At 39.8% G+C, this 20,543-nt stretch overlaps 1 protein-coding gene across 7 annotated transcripts in view; it reads left to right on the top strand.

The window, feature by feature from the left end:
• The window catches only part of CPAP (centrosome assembly and centriole elongation protein), a 61,509-nt gene that overhangs the window by 5,702 nt on the left and 35,264 nt on the right, over nucleotides 1-20,543 (top strand). For 3 of the 7 annotated variants that reach the window (XM_082364899.1, XM_082364902.1, XM_082364903.1), the window contains exons 2-6: nucleotides 2,155-2,664; nucleotides 3,384-3,507; nucleotides 9,425-9,724; nucleotides 19,514-19,625; nucleotides 20,410-20,512. In XM_082364899.1, the coding sequence (XP_082221025.1) occupies nucleotides 2,221-2,664; nucleotides 3,384-3,507; nucleotides 9,425-9,724; nucleotides 19,514-19,625; nucleotides 20,410-20,512 (1,083 nt within the window). In that variant the 5' untranslated portion in view covers nucleotides 2,155-2,220. Of the gene's footprint in view, nucleotides 1-1,470; nucleotides 1,686-2,154; nucleotides 2,665-3,383; nucleotides 3,508-3,545; nucleotides 4,514-9,424; nucleotides 9,725-19,513; nucleotides 19,626-20,409; nucleotides 20,513-20,543 lie in introns of those variants that run through there. The other 4 variants (XM_082364900.1, XM_082364901.1, XM_082364904.1 and 1 more) reach the window with 3 other exon arrangements.

Below are 20,543 nucleotides of genomic sequence, written 5' to 3'. Positions count from 1 at the left end.
TGGCTTGCCAGATCTTAGTTCCCCAACCAGGGATCGAACCCTGGGCCCTTGGCAGTGAGAGTGCGGAGTCCTAACCACTGGACTGCCAGGGAGTTCTCAGAGTGCCTTCATCTTAAGTGTACAGCCCAAACATGTATACCAGTGTAGTCACCACCCAGGTAAAGAACATCCCTACCATCCCTGAAGGCAGAAACCCCTTCCCAGGCAATACCAGCTTCCTAGACAACCATGGTTCTGACTTCTGGACCTGTGCATTTATTTTGCCTATTCTCGAACTTCATACTAAATGGAATCACACAGTATTCGTGTCAGACTTTGATTCAAATTTTCTCATCCATGTCGTTGCCTATAGCAGTAGGTTTTTTTTTTTTTTTTAAATGCCGTAATAGCTGTGGTTCTCAAAGTGTGATATCAGTGAGAAAACAAATCACACTGCCATTTTTGTTTTGTTTTATTCCCAGTTTTCTCCATTTCAGTTAATGGCATCTCTGTTCTTCCAGTTATTTAGCCAGAGAATTTTCAGGAATGAAGGAGAGGATCCCAGTAAACTCTGTACGTTGTGGTAGACAATAAGGGAGTAGTAGGTTGTATAGTCTGATCATACGAGGTTCAAAATTGGGGACTTTGATGGTAGAGGAAGGGAGAATAGCCCAAGTCTGAAAAAGAGCCATAAAGCAGATACATGTCCCAAGGGTACGGGCCCCATAGGAGGAAGTGTTCTCAGGAAGGCGAGAGAAGAGGTGAAGAATAACGGACTTTGCTGGTGACGCACAGTGAGTGTTTGGCATTGGGATGCTTGGGACACGGAGACAGGATAAGCACATGCGTGGAGATGAGCGTGGCAGGGATGAAGGGCGCTGACATAAATAGATTCCCAAACGTAAAGACATGAACCCTGGAGGAGTCAAGGTGGATAGTGGTGATGGGCTGTGAGAACTGGTGGTTTTCGGGAGGAATGGGGCATTGGTGGGGGCTTCCTGCAGGTGGGAGTTATGAAGTCTGGATGACTGGTTCTTATTCTGCCCCTCATAGCTGCACCACATGCACCTCTTCCACCGGGTCCTTAGCTTTTCCTCTAAGTGAGGCCTTTCTGTCCACCCCGTCTAAACTTGCAGTCTCCTACCCCCACATGGCTTTTGTGTGTGTATTCCCCACTAGACTCTGAGTTATTAACTGCTGTCTACCCAGTGCCTACAACAGTACTGGGCACAGAGTAAGAACGCAATAAATGTTAGTTGCTTATCTGTTGCACAGTCACAGAGTTACACTAGGAATTTGGTTGTTTTAGAGTATGATTCATACAGCATAGCTGTCCCGTGCTATGAACCAATGAAATTATTATTGTTGAACGTTGAATGAACACAAACAATACTTTATAAAACTGAATTATTTTCAACAGTATAACCTTAGTTCTGATTTAATTTTAACTTACTTTTAGCAAACGTTTATCAAGTTTCTTCTATCTCCCAGGGATGGACGGTGCTAGACAGTGGTGAATATACAGATTCCTTCAGGGGACTCAGAGCTTGGTAGGTTATGAACACAGAAGCGAAATAGCACTAATAATGAGATGACTGCCAAAGTAGTGATGTCAGAGACCTCTAGGAATGCAGATGAGAGACTGCCTGGTGGGCAAGGGATTATAAGGGAGAAGAGGAGTAATGGACAGCAGCAGACAGTTCCCGGTGAAGCCATGGGGTGGTGGTGACTTCTGTTCTGGGACTGGGGAGAACACGGGTTTTCCGGTTGGGCAAAGAAGCAGTACTGGACTAGGGTCAGACGCATGCAAGTGGTTAAAGTGGATATTGATAGCGGCCTCTTTTTCCTTTGGTAATCAGATAACTTAGAAGATGCTCTAGCTCCCTTAGTTTTTGGTCAACTGATTGAGCGCTTCTGTAAATTCATCAGTAACTGATTAAATCAGAAGGGAACTTTGAGTTTTGATCCCCTCAATTTGGATATTTTAAAGACGTTTTAAAAATATGTAACTTATTGCCCGATTGCTTTGCTAGTTAAAGTCTTTCATAAGACTTTTCAGTAAGAAATATTCAGTAGGTTTTGGTGTATTCAGTAGGTTTTGGTGTATTCAGTAGGTTGAGGTTTGGGTTGAATAGCTTTAACTAATAATTTTTGTTGGCTGTCTTGTTTCTACAGGTGTTGGAAATTAACATCTCTTCTAGCTTTTACATTATTTAAATACAGTAGTGTCATTGGACTAAAATGTTCCTGATGTCAACCTCTTCAGAGTTAAACAGTGGGCAGAACTTCTTAACCCAGTGGATGACCAGTCCTTCTAGGGCTGGGGTCATATTAAATCGTGGATTTCCTATTTTGGAAGCAGAGGAAGAGAAGCGAGCAAATGTGAACATTTCTACCAGCTCTCGTATTAAACCCACAGATTTTTCAAATAGCTTCAGCTTTATAAGTGAAGAAGATTCACTTCATGAAGAACAGAAGTTGGAGCCCAACAGCCCTTATAAGTTACAAACAGATAAATCTGAAACACAGAGAGTCTTTCCTTCAACTAAAGAGGGAACACAAATAGTGGCATGTGAGCATGCTCCTGGACACTGGGAAGATAACAAAAATGACTTTATTTCAGATCCTGGGAGTGAATTCAAAGAAGTGGCTTATAAAGACCCACTTTTTAAGAAGCTTGAACAGGTAAAATGGGATTTGACTTAATATGTATCTGTGTTATCGCACAGTTATTGCAGGTACGATGGAAGGTCACCTGTTCCAGGTCTTTTTGTTTCTTCCTCTTTACTGTGAAAGCCTCATGATACCATATTTTGCCTTTTGTTTGATATGAAACATTAAAGCATGTTTAATATGTAAGATATAAATATAGCACTTACGACAACATCTTCAGGTTTCTCCCTCATTTTGTAAAAACTGAATTGGAAATGGTTGACCAAATATTAGGGAGGAAAAGTTGATTATAAATGTACTGATACCTATCCTGTTTTAAGAGTCAAAGGATTCATGTGACTTTTTCTGTTTCTTAGTTGAGAGTTTAGAGTTTTGGTGGCAGATTTAGTTACTTAGAGATCCCTCTTTTTTTTTATTTTAATTTTTAAAATTTAAAAATTTTTATTTATTTATTTGGCTGTGCCAGGTCTTAGTTGTGGCATGCAGGGTCTTTAGTTGCAGCATGCGGGATCTAGTTCCCTGACCAGGGATTGAACCCGGGCCCCCTGCATTGGGAGCGCGGAGTCTTAACCACTGGACCACCAGGGAAGTCCCTAGAGAGCCCTCTTTGAAACTCTTTATTAGAGAAGATATGAGAAGGGAGATGGGAGGGATCAAGATAAATGTAAGGGGCAAAGGCCCATAAAGAAATAATAAGCTAGTTTAATCAAGTTAATTTTATGTTTAAAAAGCTGAAAGAAGTACAACAGAAGAAGCAGGAACAACTGAAGAGGCAACAGTTAGAGCAACTGCAAAGGCTCATGGAGGAACAGGAGAAGCTGCTCGCCATGGTGTCTGGGCAACATACACTCCCAGGTATTATGTGCTTACACGAGACCTTTGGTTAGCACAGCGATGGACAGTTACCTACACTTCCTATCTTTCACTGTTTGACAGGCTATTTCTACCATTTCTCTATCATATGTTGCAAACTCCAATTTCTTAAGAAGCCAAGCAGACAACTGTGGAATGGTGGTGGTGTAATATAATTGGAATGAGGGATCTGTGCCATTCTGGAGCATGTGTGCCCTGCTTAAAGGCATTCATATTTATTTATAAAATAAAATTTAAAAAAGACCCAGCAGAATAAAAGATCCAGAGCTGAATTTGGCCTAGGGCTACTGGTTTACAAGCCCTGCCTGATGAATGAAAAACTGCTCAGGGTCATATAGGTGAGTATGTGTAGAAGCCGTTCTGCTCAGCTGAAGAGCCATACCAGAAATGCTTTCTGTGGTCGGAGAGGACGGTTTTCTTCTTGTATGCTAGATCAGTTAATAGAAAGCATGATGTGCTTATCAGTGGGGGAAAGCGGTGGAAATGTGATCTGGAGCAGTAGTTTTGAAAGTTTTTTGACCATGCCGCATAGTAACAAAAACATTTTAAGTGATGACTCATAATTTCAAAGAAATTTCATGAATCAGTTCTTATTGGTGTGCCTGGCAGGTAACAAGGATATTTTCTATTTTGTTTATTCTATTCGATGTCATTAAAAAAAAATGCCGTTCATGATCTGTTGTGTCTGCTGATAAAATGGATTATGTCCCACAGTTTGAAAAACAGTGATCTGGAGCAGTGTGTTTGCTTCTTGGTGCTGCCTTTTAAGAGACACACTTTACTGATTCAGTAAAGTGCTTGTTGTCTTCAGAGGTTGCGCTGGACACTGAGAATACAAAAAAGAAAAGATATTGGCAAATGGATGTGCAGAGTGTGGCTGGATGGTACTCGGCGAGTGGTGGTAGTGCTGGAGATGAGAACTGTAGCAAATGAAGAATGGTTTAGGGAATTTGGATGTTCATCTTAGAGAATATAGAGAACGTGGTGTGTATCTTGAAATAATTGAGTGCCTTTTGGAATACATAAAAATAATAATGAAAATCACTTACAATAGCCTGTGATAGTTTTTAAGGTAGAAATAGCACTATGGTAGAGCAATAAGGAAGCAGATTTCAAACTTATTAATATGAGAACTACCTCCATGGAGTTAAGAAACAGTTGTTTTAGGGCCATTTTCACATTTTTTGGTTTCAGGACCCTGTAACACTCTTAAATTATTGAGGACCCCAAAGAGCTTGTGTTATATGGGCTACAGCTATTGATATTCACTGTGATAGAAATTTAAAAACTAATTCATTTAAAATAATAACCAATTACATGCTATAAATAACTTTTTTTTTTTTGGCTGCGTTGGGTCGTCGTTGCTGCGTGCGGGCTTTCCCTAGTTGTGGCGAGCGGGGGCTACTCTTTGTTGCGGTGCGCAGGCTTCTCATTGCGGTGGCTTCTCTTGTAGAGCATGGGCTCTAGGCTGAGCGGGCTTCACTAGTTGTGGCGCACAGACTTAGTTGCTCCACGGCACGTGGGATCTTCCTGTACCAGGGCTCGAACCTGTGTCCCCTGCATTGGCAGGCGGATTCTTAACCACTGCACCACCAGAGAAGTCCTAATAACATTTCTTAATGAAAAAAATTTTTCTAAAAAACTAGTGAGAAGAATTGCATTGTTTAATGTTTTTGAAAGTCTCTTGAACTTCTGGCTTAAAGAACTCAGCTGATTCTCGTATCTACTTTTGCCTCCCATCTCTTCAGTTATGTTGTTTTGGTTGATGTATGTGAAAAAAACCCAGCCTCACATGGACATGTAATTGGAAAAAGGAGAGAGGAGTATTTTAATAGGCTTTTCAAATAACTTTGGTTATTTCTTTGATACTGCACCAAACTCAACAAGTGGTCGTTTCTTAGTGATTATTCACAACATGGAATCTGAAATCATATTAATGAATTTTCATGCTCTATTACATTAAAATATATTAGAATGTCTTGGCATTTTTTTCTTTAAAAATAAAGATTATTAAAAATAATTATTGCATTAATTAAAATAGATCTCAGTTTCTTTTTTTCTTTATTTATTTGGCTGCGTCGGGTCTTAGTTGCGGCACATGGGATCTTCGTTGAGGCATGCGAGATCTTTTTTTCTTTGTTGTGGTGCGTGGGCTCTTCGTTGCAGCACTCGGGCTTCTCTCTAGTTGTGGTGTGCAGGTTTTTTTCTCTCTCTAGCTGTGGCGTGTAGGCTCCTGGGCGTGAGGGCTCTCATTGAGGTGTGCGAGCTTAGTAGTTGTGGTATGTGGGCTTAGTTGCCCTGTGGCATGCAGGATGTTAGTCCCGAGTAGGGATCGAACCCGCGTCCCCTGTATTGGTAGGTGGATTCTTTACCACTGGACCACCAGGAAAGTCCCTAGGTCTCAGTTTCTAAAGTATCATGAAATCTTAGGAAGTTTCTGAAAGTCAGAATCATTCAAGGTCAGAATGATTTATTCTTGAAAGTAATTTTGAGTATGCCTGTAGACGTTTGTATAAGCATAAAAAAGGATGTGAAATCGTGCATGAATATTAATAATAGTTACTCCAAGGGATTGATTTTATAAGAAGATGTTGACTTATGCAGATTATTAACTTTATACTTCGAATTATTTGAGTTGCCAAAATAAGCAAGAATTACTTCCACAATTTAAAACATCAAATTAAGTGAAATGAATAAATAAATGTCATTACAAACCATACCACTCAATGGGATGTTATATTATACCTTTATGCATTCTATGAGTGATTGGAATAAACTGAGTGTACGTTTCCTTCAAACTCTGGGATCATACAGTTCTAAGTAGAATGACAATAATCTCTCTTTTATTTGCTGTACCCAACCTGTATTTAATTTCCACACCTGGAGTGAGGTTTGTTGAGCTCCAGAGTCTGGGTTTCTACTGACATCTTACTCTCTCAGGTGCACATGGCATAGAGAAAGGTCACATTAAAAGATAAAGTCATAGGTAGATCATCTAATTTCTCAGATAACCCCAAGAGCAGGGATTCCAGAAGGAAGTCACAGAAACTCAGGAGTTAATCATCAAACTCTACTTGGCAAGCACTGTGCATTTATCCTTGCTTAAGACAAAAATAAACAAGTAAAACTTTTTTTTTTTAACATCTTTATTGGAGTATAATTGCTTTACAGTGGTGTGTCAGTTTCTGCTTTATAACAAAGTGAATCAGCTATACATATACATATATCCCCACATCTCCTCCCTCTTGTGTCTCCCTCCCACCCTCCCTATCCCACCCCTCTAGGTGGTCACAAAGCACCGAGCTGATCCCCCTGTGCTATGCGGCTGCTTCCCACTAGCTATCTGTTTTACATTTGTAGTGTATATATGTCCATGCCACTCTCTCACTTCGTCCCAGCTTCTCTTTCCCACTCCCCGTGTCCTCAAGCCCATTCTCTATACAAGTAAAACTTTCAAGTGATGTTTTCTGGGAACAACATTTAAGTTAACTGCAAGTGATCAATAATTTTTTTTAATATAAAAAATACCTGAACTTAACACATACATTTTGAACATTTACTGTACCTTTCAAAATGTTTTATATAAACCTGGTAGTAAATTATTATGATTATTTATTCTTTCATTAATTATCTTGACATTTTGAATGGATTTTTCATCACCTTTGGTTTGCTAAAATCATACATTGGTTATTTGGAAAATAGTTCCCTGAGTTATGTAGGTTTTTAAAATATTGACATATTTCTTTATAAAAATTTATATCCATTAATACTACCACAGATCTCATCATAACAGTATTATAAAGTTGTCAAGCTCATGGTGATGGACATGTTTTCCAACATTCTCATTTTTACTTGGAAGTTCAAATCTTATCATTGGCAACAAATATTGTCAGCTTCCTTGAAGTAACTGGCTCACTTGTTTCATCTTTGAGAAAATGCCTGTCAAGTACTGAGGTTTAAATCATCATGGTTTGTCGTTCATTCTTTCAAGTAAAAATGATGTTCCCTGAAAGAAGTGTCTAGTTGAGCTTAGCAGATTTTTTTTTGTCTGCGCCACGCGGCATGTGGGATGTTAGTTTCTGGACCAGGGCACCCTACCCCCCTGCATTGGAAGCTCGGAGTCTTAACCACTGGACTGCCAGGGAAGTTCCTCTAGTTGAGCTTATAGCTCAAAAATTTCACAGCCCATGTCTTGGTTTACGACAGAAGTGATTTATGCGTACTTCTCGTTTTGTCCTATAGAATGTTCATGTACTCAAGGCTTAAAATTTAACTTAAAAATTTAATAATTTTTGCTGCTTTATCTAGGACATTCTTAAGTAAAACTTTTTTTTTTAAGGTTTTTTAAAAAAATTGTTTAATTTATTTATTTTTGGCTGCGTTGGGTCTTTGTTGCTGTGCGTGGGCTTTCTCTAGTTGTGGTGCGCGGGGGCTACTTTTCTTTGCGGTGCGCAGGCTTCTCATTGCGGTGGCTTCTCTTGTTGCAGAGCATGGGCTCCAGGCATGCGGGCTTCAGTAGTTGTGGCTCATGGGCTCTGGAGTGCAGGCTCAGCAGTTGTGGCTCACGGGCTTAGTTGCTCCACGGCATGTGGGATCTTCCCAGACCGGGGCTCGAACCCGTGTCCCCTGCATTAGCAGGCAGATTCTTAACCACTGCGCCACCAGGGAAGCCCAAAACTGTTGTATTTTGGTTTTAAACTGAGAGCACATGGTGGTGATGAACACAGTGACTGCTAGCGCAGTGGGTGCTGCTATACTGCTTTTGAATGAAGTCTCCAGGAAGTTTCTATTTTGCCTTTGCAGCATCAGTACATATGTCAACACAGTGAAAAAGGCAAGTACTGTCTTAATATTTCTGAAAATAGCTTAGAGCTTGGTGGATGCCCTGAAAGAGTCCTGGAGACCTCCAGGGGTTTATGGATCATGCTATGAGAACCGCTGCTTTGGGTTGTTGCTCTTCTGTCAAAGATGTCGTCAGGCTGAAGTGGGTTGACCATTCGTTAAAAATATTCAGTGGGAGAGTATTGTTATTAAGGAAGGGAGGTTGAATCTGATACTCAATGAGGACGTACCTGATTTCCAGTTTTATTTGTGGGCTGGGGATGAGGCAGATGGTATAGGACATAGGTGGCATGCCTCTTCTATGAAACACTTGCCATTGTTTCTTTTAATTCTGTTTGATTGAAACAATCGGGGGGAACAGAGGAAAGCAGCAGGGTTTCGAGGGACAGGCACAGCAGGCAGGACGGCTAGTATTGCCGTCTGTCCGCTGAGAGTTACACCCTAGAGGTGCACAGAAAGGGAGTCCTCTCTCTTTTCCCTGTTTATTGGGTGATTTCAGAAGTAGAGACTTAAGAAACAAAACAGGTAAAAAGTAATACAGGGAATTTAGGAACTTCAGAAAAGTACAAAACAGAAAAGTCGCCCATAATTCCACCACCTGAGGTTACCAACATGTTAACGGTAATAAAAAGGGAAAATGCGTTTATGTGTTGTGACACAGAGCAGTTACTGATCATCAAAGAGCAGTTCGGATTATTTGTAGCTATCTGCATTGGTGCTCTCCACTTCACTGTGTTCGTCACAGGGCTGTAGAGTTGACATCTCCCATCGGTGCTCCTGGACGGAGCGTGATTGGTGCCTTCCAGAGTTAGGCGGTGCTGCAGCTCTGCCACGTACAGACTGTCTGCACATGAATCGTGGTATAAATATACTCAAAAATCAAAGGTCACTTTGGAGTCTTACAATTTCATGATTTTGTTAAACATAGTTTCCTACTAACCAGGAAAAGATACTTTTATCACTTTGGAGAAGACTTTGTATTCAATAGTAGAGGTAACAGGTAGTACAGAAAATGTTATAGAAAGTCATCTGTTTTGTTGATTTTCTTAATCATAAGGTTTAACTCTAGTGCCTGATAACCAGAGCCAGAAGTACAGATCTCCAGGAAATTCAGCCCCTGTAGAGAAACCCACGCCCTTCTTACCATCATATATCTACCAGAATCAAACCCAAGAAAAAAAACACACTTCCAACATTTTATCCGATGAACAAAACAACTTCCGTAGAACTACGCATCAAGATGTTGTCTTAACTTCAAAAAGTGGTGCTTCTCCCAATTTGTTTTATGAGGCTCAATATCAAGAAGCACTTGTGAAAAAAAATGATTTGAAGGAAGAGAACCATAACCATCCTAAAGGTGAGTTACTTATTTTTCTCTCTTCTGTAGTTAACTGACAGTGTCACCTGCTTGTTCTAAGACAAGAAAAGTCCTTTCTGCATTTTTTCCTTGTCCCCTGCATCTTTAATTGTGGGATCCTACCTGCTACACAGCCGCTGAGCCTGGATGGGACACAGAACCAGACATAGAATTTGTGACTTTCCAGGAACAAATTGCAGGACAACTCACGCCGAATTCAAACCTCGCGTGGCAACGTGGGTCTTCAAAAAGGGAGGCAGCGAGTTCTGCATGAACCATTTTTCTTGAGAGCTTAGAAAAGTTTAAAATTGAGTTAAAATGTGTGTGCTGGTGGTGGGGCACAGGATAGAAGATGTGAAGTGTGAGCTGTAGGTTGGTGATGGGAGTTATTACTCACAAAAGGAATCCCCCCTAACCCAGACACTCGTCGCTGTCGCTCTGTGTTCCCAGCACCCGGCACGTTCCTGCCAGAGAACTGGCACTCAGTGTCTGATGGTCCAAACTCATGGAGCTCTCGAGGCATTTCTAGTATATTTTCTTCTGGTCCTTTTTTTAAAATTTTTTTAAGTCCTGTTGCTGTGCTCACTCCCTGGCCTTTTTTTCCCCCTCCACATTTTGTAATCATAAAATACTGTATAATAAATTGTGTTCTTTTCCCACTCAACATGGAAAATGCTTATGGTACGTTCTGTAGCCTTCATAACTGTAATTTTAATGGTTGTCATCTTTATGCAGATCATCAAATAATATATCAATATTAAATGTTCTTTGTGGTAGGACTGAGTCATTTCCATTATTTTTAATTTAGTTTTCAATTTTAATGGTGTTTTTATGTATATGTTCCTTAGAGTAAGTTATAGAAAACACAAATGATACGGCAAAAGATGTCTATACTTACTGTTTAGGATTGGGCAGTTTTGGGATAAAAACTTATTCCTAATTTCGAGTAATTCCTTGGTGTAAAGAGGTCAAATGTCTTTTCCTTATTTTTTAAACAGTACTCTCCCTTAACCTTTTCAATTTTTTTTTTTTTTTTGGCCGCACTGTGCAGCATGCGGAACTTCCCCTACCAGGGATCAAACCCGCGCCCCTTGCAGTGGAAGTGCAAAGTCTTAACTACTGGACCACCAGGGAAGTCCCCTTAACCTTTTATTTTGGAAAATTTCAAACATCCAGAAAAGTTGAAAGACCACTGCTGTGATTACCAGTATACCCACCACCTAGATGCAACAGTTGATATTTTTCCATATTTACTTTGTCTATCTATATGTGTGTGTATATATCTGTATCTATACTTAAATTTATATCTCTATTTACATCTGTATATGGTTTGCTGAGTCATTTCATCGCAAATAATATGCAGACATTATATCATTTCAAATATCAAGTAAAAATTAGGACATTCTTCTATATAACCACAATACTGTTATTATACCTAGGGACCTTATCTATGCAAATACAATTTAGAATTCTCCCTATGATCCCAAAATTACCTTTTAAAGGTGTTTTTTTAAAAACAGGATCCAGTCAAGGTTTATGTATTACATTCAGTTGTTACAACTCTTCAGTCTTTTTGTTTTGTTTTGTTTTGTTTTTCCGGCTGCACAACGAGCCGTGCGGGATCTCAATTTCCCGACCAGAGATAGAACCTGTGCCCCCTGCATTGGGAGCGTGGAGTCTTAACCACTGGACCACCAGGGAAGTCCTCTTTAGTCTTTTTTAACTTAGGAAAGCCCACACCTTTTTCTCAATAACATTAACCTTTTGAAGACTGTTGTGTTTTTTTCTTTTTTTTTTAAACATCTTTATTGAAGTATAATTGCTTTACAGTGTTGGGTTAGTTTCTGCTGTATAACAAAGTGAATCAGCTATACATATACATGTATCCCCATATCCCCTCCCTCTTGAGCCTCCCTCCCACCCTCCCTATCCCACCCCTCTAGGTGGTCACAAAGCACCGTGCTGATCTCCCTGTGCTATGCAGCTGCTTCCCACTAGCTACCTATTTTACATTTGGTAGTGTACATATGTCCATGCCAGTCTCTCACTTCGTCCCAGCTTACCCTTCCCCCTCCCTGTGTCCTCAATTCCATTCTCTACGTCTGTGTCTTTATTCCTGTCCTGGCCCTAGGTTCTTCAGAACCTTTTTTTTTTTTTTTTTAGATTCCATATATATGTGTTAGCATATGGTATTTGTTTTTCTCTTTCTGACTTATTTCACTCTGTATGACAGCCTGTAGGTCCATCCACCTCACTGCAAATAACTCAATTTCGTTTCTTTTTTATGGCTGAGTAATATTCCATTGTATATGTGTGCCACATGTTCTTTATCCATTCATCTGTCGATGGACACTTAGGTTGCTTTCATGTCCTGGCTATTGTAAATAGAGCTGCAATAAACATTGTGGTACATGACTCTTTGAATTGTGGTTTTCTCAGGGTATATGCCCAGTAGTGGGATTGCTGGGTTGTATGGTAGTGCTATTTTTAGTTTTTTAAGGAACCTCCATACAGTTCTCCATAGTGGCTGTATCAATTTACATTCCCACCAACAGTGCAAGAGGGTTCCCTTTTCTCCACAGCCTCTCCAGCATTTCTTGTTTGTAGATTATTTGATGATGGCTATTCTGACTGGTGTGAGGTTATTGTACTATACCTCATTGTAGTTTTGATTTGCATTTCTCTAATGATTAATGATGTTGAGCATTCTTTCATGTGTTTGTTGGCAATCAGTATATCTTCTTTGGAGAGATGTCTATTTAGGTCTTCAGCCCATTTTTGGATTGGGTTGTTTGTTTTTTTGATATTGAGCTGCATGAGCTGCTTGTATATTTTGGAGATTAATCCTTTGTCAGTTGCTTCATTTGCAAATATTTTCTCCCATTCTGAGGGTTGTCTTTTCGTCTTGTCTGTGGTTTCCTTTGCTGTGCAAAAGCTTTGAAGTTTCATTAGGTCCCATTTGTTTATTTTTGTTTTTATTTCCATTACTCTAGGAGGTGGATCAAAAAAGATCTTTCTGTGATTTATGTCAAAGAGTGTTCTTCCTATGTTTTCCTCTAAGAGTTTTATAGTGTCCGGTCTTACATTTAGGTCTCAAATCCATTTTGAGTTTATTTTTGTGTATGGTCTTAGGGAGTGTTCTAATTTCATTCCTTTACATGTAGCTGTCCAGTTTTCCCAGCACCACTTATTGAAGTGGCTGTCTTTTCTCCATTGTATATTCTTGCCTTCTTTATGAAAGATAATGTGACCATAGGTGCGTGGATTTATCTCTGGGCTTTCTATCCTGTTCCATTGATCTATATTCCTGTTTTTGTGCCAGTACCATACTGCCTTGATTACTGTAGCTTTGTAGTACAGTCTGAAGTCTGGGAGCCTGATTCCTCCAGCTCCGTTTTTCTTTCTCAAGATTGCTTTGGCTGTTCGGGGTCTTTTGTGTTTCCATACCAATTGTGAAAGTTTTTTTTCTAGTTCTGTGAAAAATGTCATTGGTAGTTTGATGGGGATTGCCTTGAATCTGTAGACTGCTTTTGGTAGTATAGTCATTTTCACAATGTTGATTCTTCCAATCCAAGAACATGGTATATCTCTCCATCTGTTTGTATAATCTTTAATTTCTTTCATCAGTGTCTTATAGTTTTCTGCATACAGAAATTTTGTCTCCTTAGGTAGGTTTATTCCTAGGTATTTTATTCTTTTTGTTGCACTGGTAAATGGGAGTGTTTCCTTAATTTCTCTTTCAGATTTTTCATCATTAGTGTATAGGAATGGAAGAGATTTCTGTGCATTAATTTTGTATCCTTCCACTTCACCAAATTCATTGATTAGCTCTAGTAGTTTTCTGGTAGCATCTTTAGGATTCTCTATGTATAGTATCATGTCATCTGCAAACAGTGACAGTAAATAAAACAGTGACAGTTTTATTTCTTTTTTATCCTATTTGGATTCCTTTTATTTCTTTTTCTTCTCTGATTGCTGTGGCTAAAACTACCAAAACTATGCTGAATAATAGTGGTGAGAGTGGGCAACCTTGTCTTGTTCCTGATCTTAGTGGAAATGGTTTTAGTTTTTCACCATTGAGAACGATGCTGGCTGTGGGTTTGTCATATATGGTCTTTATTATGTTGAGGTAAGTTCCCTCTATGCCTACTTTCTGGAGGGTTTTTATCAAAAATTGGTGTTGAATTTTGTCGAAAGCTTTTTCTTCATCTATTGAGAATATCATATGGTTTTTATCCTTCAGTTTGTTAATATGTTGTATCACATTGATTGATTTGCGTATATTGAAGAATCCTTGCATTTCTGGGATAAACCCCACTTGATCATGGTGTATATGATCCCTTTAATGTGCTGTTGGATTCTGTTTGCTAGTATTTTGTTGAGGATTTTTGCACCTGTGTTCATCCATGATATGGGCCTGTATTTTTGTTTTTTTGTGACATCTTTGTCTGGTTTTGGTATCGGTGATGGTGGCTTCGTAGAATGAGTTTGGGAGTGTTCCTCCCTCTGCTATATTTTGGAAGAGTTTGAGAAGGATAGTTAGGATAGAAGGCTAGTTCTTCTCTAAATGTTTGATAGAATTCACTTGTGAAGCCATCTGGTCCTGGACTTGTGTTTGTTGGAAGATTTTTAATCACAGTTTCAATTTCAGTGCTTGTGATTGGTCTGTTTATATTTTCGATTTCTTCCTGGTTCAGTCTCGGAAGGATGTGCTTTTCTAAGAATTTGTCCATTTCTTCCAGGTTGTCCATTTTATTGGCATAGAGTGGCTTGTAGTAATCGCTCATGATCCTTTGTATTTTTGCAGTGTCAGTTGTTACTTCTCCTTTTTCATTTCTAATTCCATTGATTTGAGTCTTCTCCCTTTTTTTCTTGATGAGTCTGGCTAATGGTTTATCAATTTTGTTTATCTTCTCAAAGAACTAGCTTTTTTTAAAATTGATTTTTGCTATTGTTTCCTTCATTGCTTTTTCATTGATTTCTTATCTGATCTTTATGATTTCTTTTCTTCTGCTAGCTTTGGGGTTTTTTTTGTTCTTCTTTCTCTAATTGCTTTAGGTGTAAGTTTAGGTTGTTTTTTTGAGGTGTTTCTTGTTTCTTGAGGTAGGATTGTGTTGCTATAAACTTCGCTTTTAAAACTGCTTTTGCTGCATCCCATAGGTTTTGGGTCATCATGTTTTCATTGTCATTTGTTTTTAGGTATTTTTTGATTTCCTCTTTGATTTCTTCAGTGATCTCTTGGTTATTTAGTAGTGTATTGCTTAGCCTGCATGTGTTTTGTGTTTTTTTCAGATTTTTTTCTGTAATTGATATCTAGTCTCATAGCGTTGTGGTCGGAAAAGATACTTGATACGATTCCAATTTTCTTAAATTTACCAAGGCTTGATTTGTGACCCAAGATATGATCTGTCCTGGAGAATGTTCCATGAGCACTTGAGAAGAAAGTGTATTCTGTTGTTTTTGGATGGAATGTTCTATAAATATCAATTAAGTCCGTCTTGTTTACTGTATCATTTAAAACTTGTGTTTCTTTATTTATTTTCATTTTGGGTGATCTGTCCATTGGTGAAAGTGGGGTGTTAAAGTCCCCTACTAATTTTGTTACTGTTTATTTCCCCTTTTATGGCTGTTAGCATTTCCCTTATGTATTGAGGTGCTCCTATGTTGGGTGCATAAATATTTACAATTGTTGTATCTTCTTGCATTGATCCCTTGATCATTATGTAGTGTCCTTCTTTGTTTCTTGTAATAGTCTTTATTTTAAAGTCTGTTTTGTCTGATACGAGAATTGCTACTCCAGCTTTCTCTTGATTTCTATTTGCATGGAATATTTGTTTCCATCCCCTCACTTTCAGTCTGTATGTGGCCCTAGGTCTGAAGTGGGTCTCTTGTAGACAGCATATATATGGGTCTTGTTTTTGTATCCATTCAGCCAGTCTGTGTCTTTTGGTTGGATCATTTAATCCATGTACATTTAAGGTGCTTATCAATAATGTATGTTCCTATTACCATTTTCTTAATTGTTTTGGGTTTGTTATTGTAGGTCTTTTCCTTCTCTTGTGTTTCCTGCCTAGAGAAGTTCCTTTAGCATTTGTTGTAAACCTGGTTTGGTGGTGCTGAGTTCTCTTAGCTTTTGTTGTCTGTAAAGGTTTCAATTTCTCCGTTAAATCTGAATGAGATCCTTGCTGGGTAGAGTAATGTTGGTTGTAGGTTTTTCCCTTTCATCACTTTAAATATGTCCTGCCACTCTCTTCTGGCTTGCAGAGTTTCTACTGAAAGATCAGCTGTTAACCTTATTGGGATTCCCTTGTATGTTATTTGTTGCTTTTCCCTTGCTGCTTTTAATATTTTTTCTTTGTATTTAATTTTTGATAGGTTGATTAATAAGTGTCTTTGCGTGTTTCTCCTGTATGGGACTCTGTGCTTCCTGGACTTGATTGACTATTTCCTTCCCATATTAGGGCAGTTTTCAGCTATAATCTCTTCAGATATTTTCTCAGTCCCTTTTTTTTTCTCTTCTTCTTCTGGGAGGCCTCTGTTTCGAATGTTGATGCATTTAGTGTTGTCCCAGAGGTCTGTGAGACTGTCCTCAATTCTTTTCATTCTTTTTTCTTTGTTCTGCTCTGTGGTAGTTAAGTTATTTCCACTGTTTTATCTTCCCAGTCACTTATCCGTTCTTCTGCCTCAGTTATTCTGCTATTGATCCCTTCTAGAGAATTTTTCATTTCATTCATTGTATTGTTCATCATGTGTTTGCTCTTTAGTTCTTCTAGGTCCTTGTTAAATGTTTCTTGTATTTTCTCCATTCTAGTTCCAAGATTTTGAATCATCTTTACTATCGTTACTGTGAATTCTTTTTCAGGTAGGCTGCCTATTTCCTCTTCATTTTTTTGGTCTGGTGGGTTTTTACTTTGTTTTTTCATCTGCTGTGTATGTCTCTGTCTTCTCATTTTGCTTAACTTACTGTGTTTGGCGTCTCCTCTTTGCAGGCTGCAGGTTTGTAGTTCCCGTTATTTTTGGTGTCTACCCCCAGTGGGTAAGGTTGGTTCAGTGAGTTGTGTAGGCTTCCTGGTGGAGGGGACTGGTGCCTGTGTTCTGGTGGATGAGGCTGTACCTTGTCTTTCTGGTGGGCAGGACCGCATCTGGTGGTGTGTTTTGGGGTGCCTGTGAACTTATTATGATTTTAGGCAGCCTCTCTGCTAACAGGTGGGGTTGTGTTCCTGTCTTGCTAGTTGTTTGGCATAGGGTGTCCAGCACTGTAGATTGCTGGTTGTTGAGTGGAGCTGGGTCTTAGCATTGAGATGGAGATCTCTGGGAGAGCTTTTGCTGTTTGATATTATGTGGGGCCAGGAGGTCTCTGGTGGATCAATGTCCTGAACTTGTCTCTCCCACCTCAGAGGCTCAGGCCTGACACCCGGCCAGAGCACCAAAACCTGGTCAGCCACTCGGCTCAGAAGAAAAGGGAGGGGAAAAAAAAGAAAGAAAGGAAAAAAATAAAGTTATTAAAATAAAAAATATTGTTAAAAAATTTTTTAAAAAGTAATAGAAAGAAAAAGAAAGAAAGACGAGAGCAACCAAACCAAAAAGCAAATCCACCAATGATAATGAGCGCTAAGAACTATACTACAAAAAAACCAACAAAAAACAGACAGAACCCTAGGACAAATGGTAAAAGCAAAGCTATACAGACAAAATCACACAAAGAAGCATACACATATGCACTCACAAAAAGAGAAAAAGGAAAAAAAAAATGGAAGAGAGCAACCAAATCAATAAACAAATCTACCAATGATAATAAGCTCTAAATACTAAACTAAAATAAGCATAAAACTAGAAACAAATTAGGTGCAGAAAGCAAATCCCAAGTTGCTCCCAAAGTCCACTGCGTCAATTTGGGATGTTTCATTGTCTATTCAGGTGTTCCACAGATGCAGGTACATCAAGTTGATTGTGGAGATTTAATCCGCTGCTCCTGAGGCTGCTGGGAGAGATGTCCCTTTCTCTTTGTTCGCACAGCTCCCGGGGTTCAGCTTTGGATTTGGCCCCGCCTCTGCGTGTAGGTCGCCTGAGGGCATCTGTTCTTCACTCAGTCAAGACGGGGTTAAAGGAGCAGCTGATTCGGGGGCTCTGGCTCCCTCAGGCCGGGGGAGGGCGGGGTATGGAATGCAGGGTGAGCCTGTGGCGGCAGAGGCCTGCGTGACATTGCACCAGCCTAAGGCATGCTGTGTGTTCTCCCAGGGAAGTTGTCCCTGGATCACAGGACCTGGCTTGGCGGGCTGCACAGGTCCCCGGGGTGTGTGTGTGTGTGTGTGGATAGTGACCTGTGCTTGCACACAGGGTTCTTGGTGGCTGCAGTAGCAGCCTTAGCGTCTCATGCCCGTCTCTGGGGTCCGCACTGATAGCCGCGGCTTGTGCCCATCTCTGGAGCTCGTTTAGGTGGTGGTCTGAACCCCCCCTCCTCGTACACCTTGAAACAGTGGTTTCTTGCCTCTTAGGCAGTTCCAGGCTTTTTCCTGGACTCCCTCCCTGCTAGCTGTGGCGCACTAGCCCCCTTCAGGCTGTGTTCACGCAGCCAACCCCCGTCCTCTCCCTGCGATCCGACCAAAGCCCGAGCCTCAGCTCCCAGCCCCCGCCCGCCCCTGCGGGGGAGCCGACAAGCCTCTCAGGCTGGTGAGTGCTGGTTGGCACCGATCCTCTGTGCGGGTATCTCTCCGCTTTGCCCTCCGCACCCCTGTTGCTGCGCTCTCCTCCGTGGCTCCGAAGCTTACCCCCTCCGCCACCCGCAGTCTCCGCCCGCAAAGGGGCTTCCTAGTGTGTGGAAACTTTTCCTCCTTCACAGCTCCCTCCCAGAGGTGCAGGTCCCGTCCCTATTCTTTTGTCTCTGTTTTTCCTTTTTTCTTTTGCCCTACCCATGTACGTGGGGAGTTTCTTGCCTTTTGGGAAGTCTGAGGTCTTCTGCCAGATTTCAGTAAGTGTTCTGTAGGAGCTGTTTGACATGTAGATGTATTTCTGATGTATTTGTGGGGAGGAAGGTGATCTCTACGTCTTCTCTGCCATCTTGAAGGTCCCCAAGTAAAGTTTTATTTTGTAGAATTACCTCTAAAACAGTGCCCTATGCTTCAAAGTACTTCGTCATTACAGCTCTGTTAGTTTCCTGTTGCTGCCCTGTTAAGAAGCTGTGACCACGTGGTGTATAAATTCTTTACCAAGGCAACTCGACACCTTCTTTCTCTGGGGCTGAACCCCCTCTGCTCACGTGCTCTTTACACACACAGATCTTCCATTCACTGCAGTGGGAATTCTCAGTGTGTAAAGGGAGAGGTTTTCCTGTCTGCAGACTTTCACTTGTCAACTTCACAGAATGGCTTCCGGATTATTTTGGGGGTCTCAGTCCTCAGTAGCTCGCCAGCGAAGTTCATCTGAATTGAGAACTCAACACCAGATACTTTGAATAAAGTCCAGTCCTAGCAAAGGACTTGCTTCCACATTTAATCAGTCAGGTAACAGTGTGGCCGAACAAAGGGCTCCCTGTCAGAAGGTCACAGAAGCCAGTACTATGGCACGGGTTTTTGAGAGGTCGACTGGAAAGGAGAGCAGAATGTAGTGTTTTCATGAGCATTTTGTAGTTTTTCTTTATCATATTAAAGAAATCCTTGAGAGTTCTAAAATCTTTGGTGTACATTAAGTTTAACTAAATATTTTTTTAATACAGTAACTTGTAAAATTCTCAAGTTTTAAGACTTTAATCTGCTTTTTTTTGAACTAAATTGTTCCTAATTTTTATCCTAGGAGAAGGTATTTTACCATGTTCGGAGAAAATGACGGAAGAGATTCAGGAAGGGAACGATACGAACTTAAAAAAAATTGGTGATTCCTCAGAAGTGGTTAATATTGAAGAAAGGTATCATCCATGTTGGAAGGAATTTACTATAATAGTCATTATTATTGGTGCTTTCTTTGTTTGAAAGAGCCATAGTTTTCTTGTTTTTGCCTGGGTATGCTCTTAAGTAAAGGGTTGAAGGTCCAACTTATTCCATGTTGTCAGCAACAGAAGCAGGTTGGGGAGATACATCAGTTTGACATTGTACTGGAAAAATTTAGCAAAGTTTTTTCACCTAAGGGAAATATCTGGATAAAACTAATCTTCTCTCAGATAGGTAAATCCTGTTTTGGAGAAGAGAAAAAATCATATATTGGAGTCTCACACATGGTATCACTTATAAATAATAATTGAGTGGGTGTGGTTACAGAATTCAAAAATTTTATGTCAGAGATAAAATATCAACTGTGAGGTTGTTTATTATTTTCTTAAGTATTTTAATATACATTATGGAATGGCAAATGACTTTTGATTGTTTTGTTTATATTATTAAGGATCTTAAAGAATGTATTTAATGAACTATTTTTGAAATATATTTTATTTATGTAATGAATATGTTACTTCAAAAGTTAATCTAAGGTCAGTAGGTGGACTTCAGAGGGGTTTTTCAAATCACGTGTAGAGTGATGTGTATTTCTATATTTTGGGAGATGGAGTGGGATTGTAGCTTTTAATAGATTCTCAAAGGGGATCTGTGACTTTGAAAAAGGTTAGTTCTCAGTCAGAGGTGTCTGTATCAGGCACACTAAGTGTAAAGTATTCACCACATGATTTGAATGTTAAATAACTTTACTTTTATGATTAGGCCTATTAAAGCTGCTATTAGAGAAAGGAAACAAACCTTTGAAGACTACTTAGAAGAACAAATTCGGTTGGAAGAACAAGAACTGAAACAAAAACAGCTAAGGGTTAGCATTTCTACTATTTTGATTAAATTAT

The sequence above is a fragment of the Balaenoptera borealis genome (assembly GCF_965194805.1).
Source record: "Balaenoptera borealis genome assembly, chromosome: 18".
NCBI classification, from domain to species: Eukaryota; Metazoa; Chordata; class Mammalia; order Artiodactyla; family Balaenopteridae; genus Balaenoptera; species Balaenoptera borealis.
Note: the sequence above shows the minus strand (reverse complement) of the source record. Positions and strands in the feature narration are given on the sequence as shown.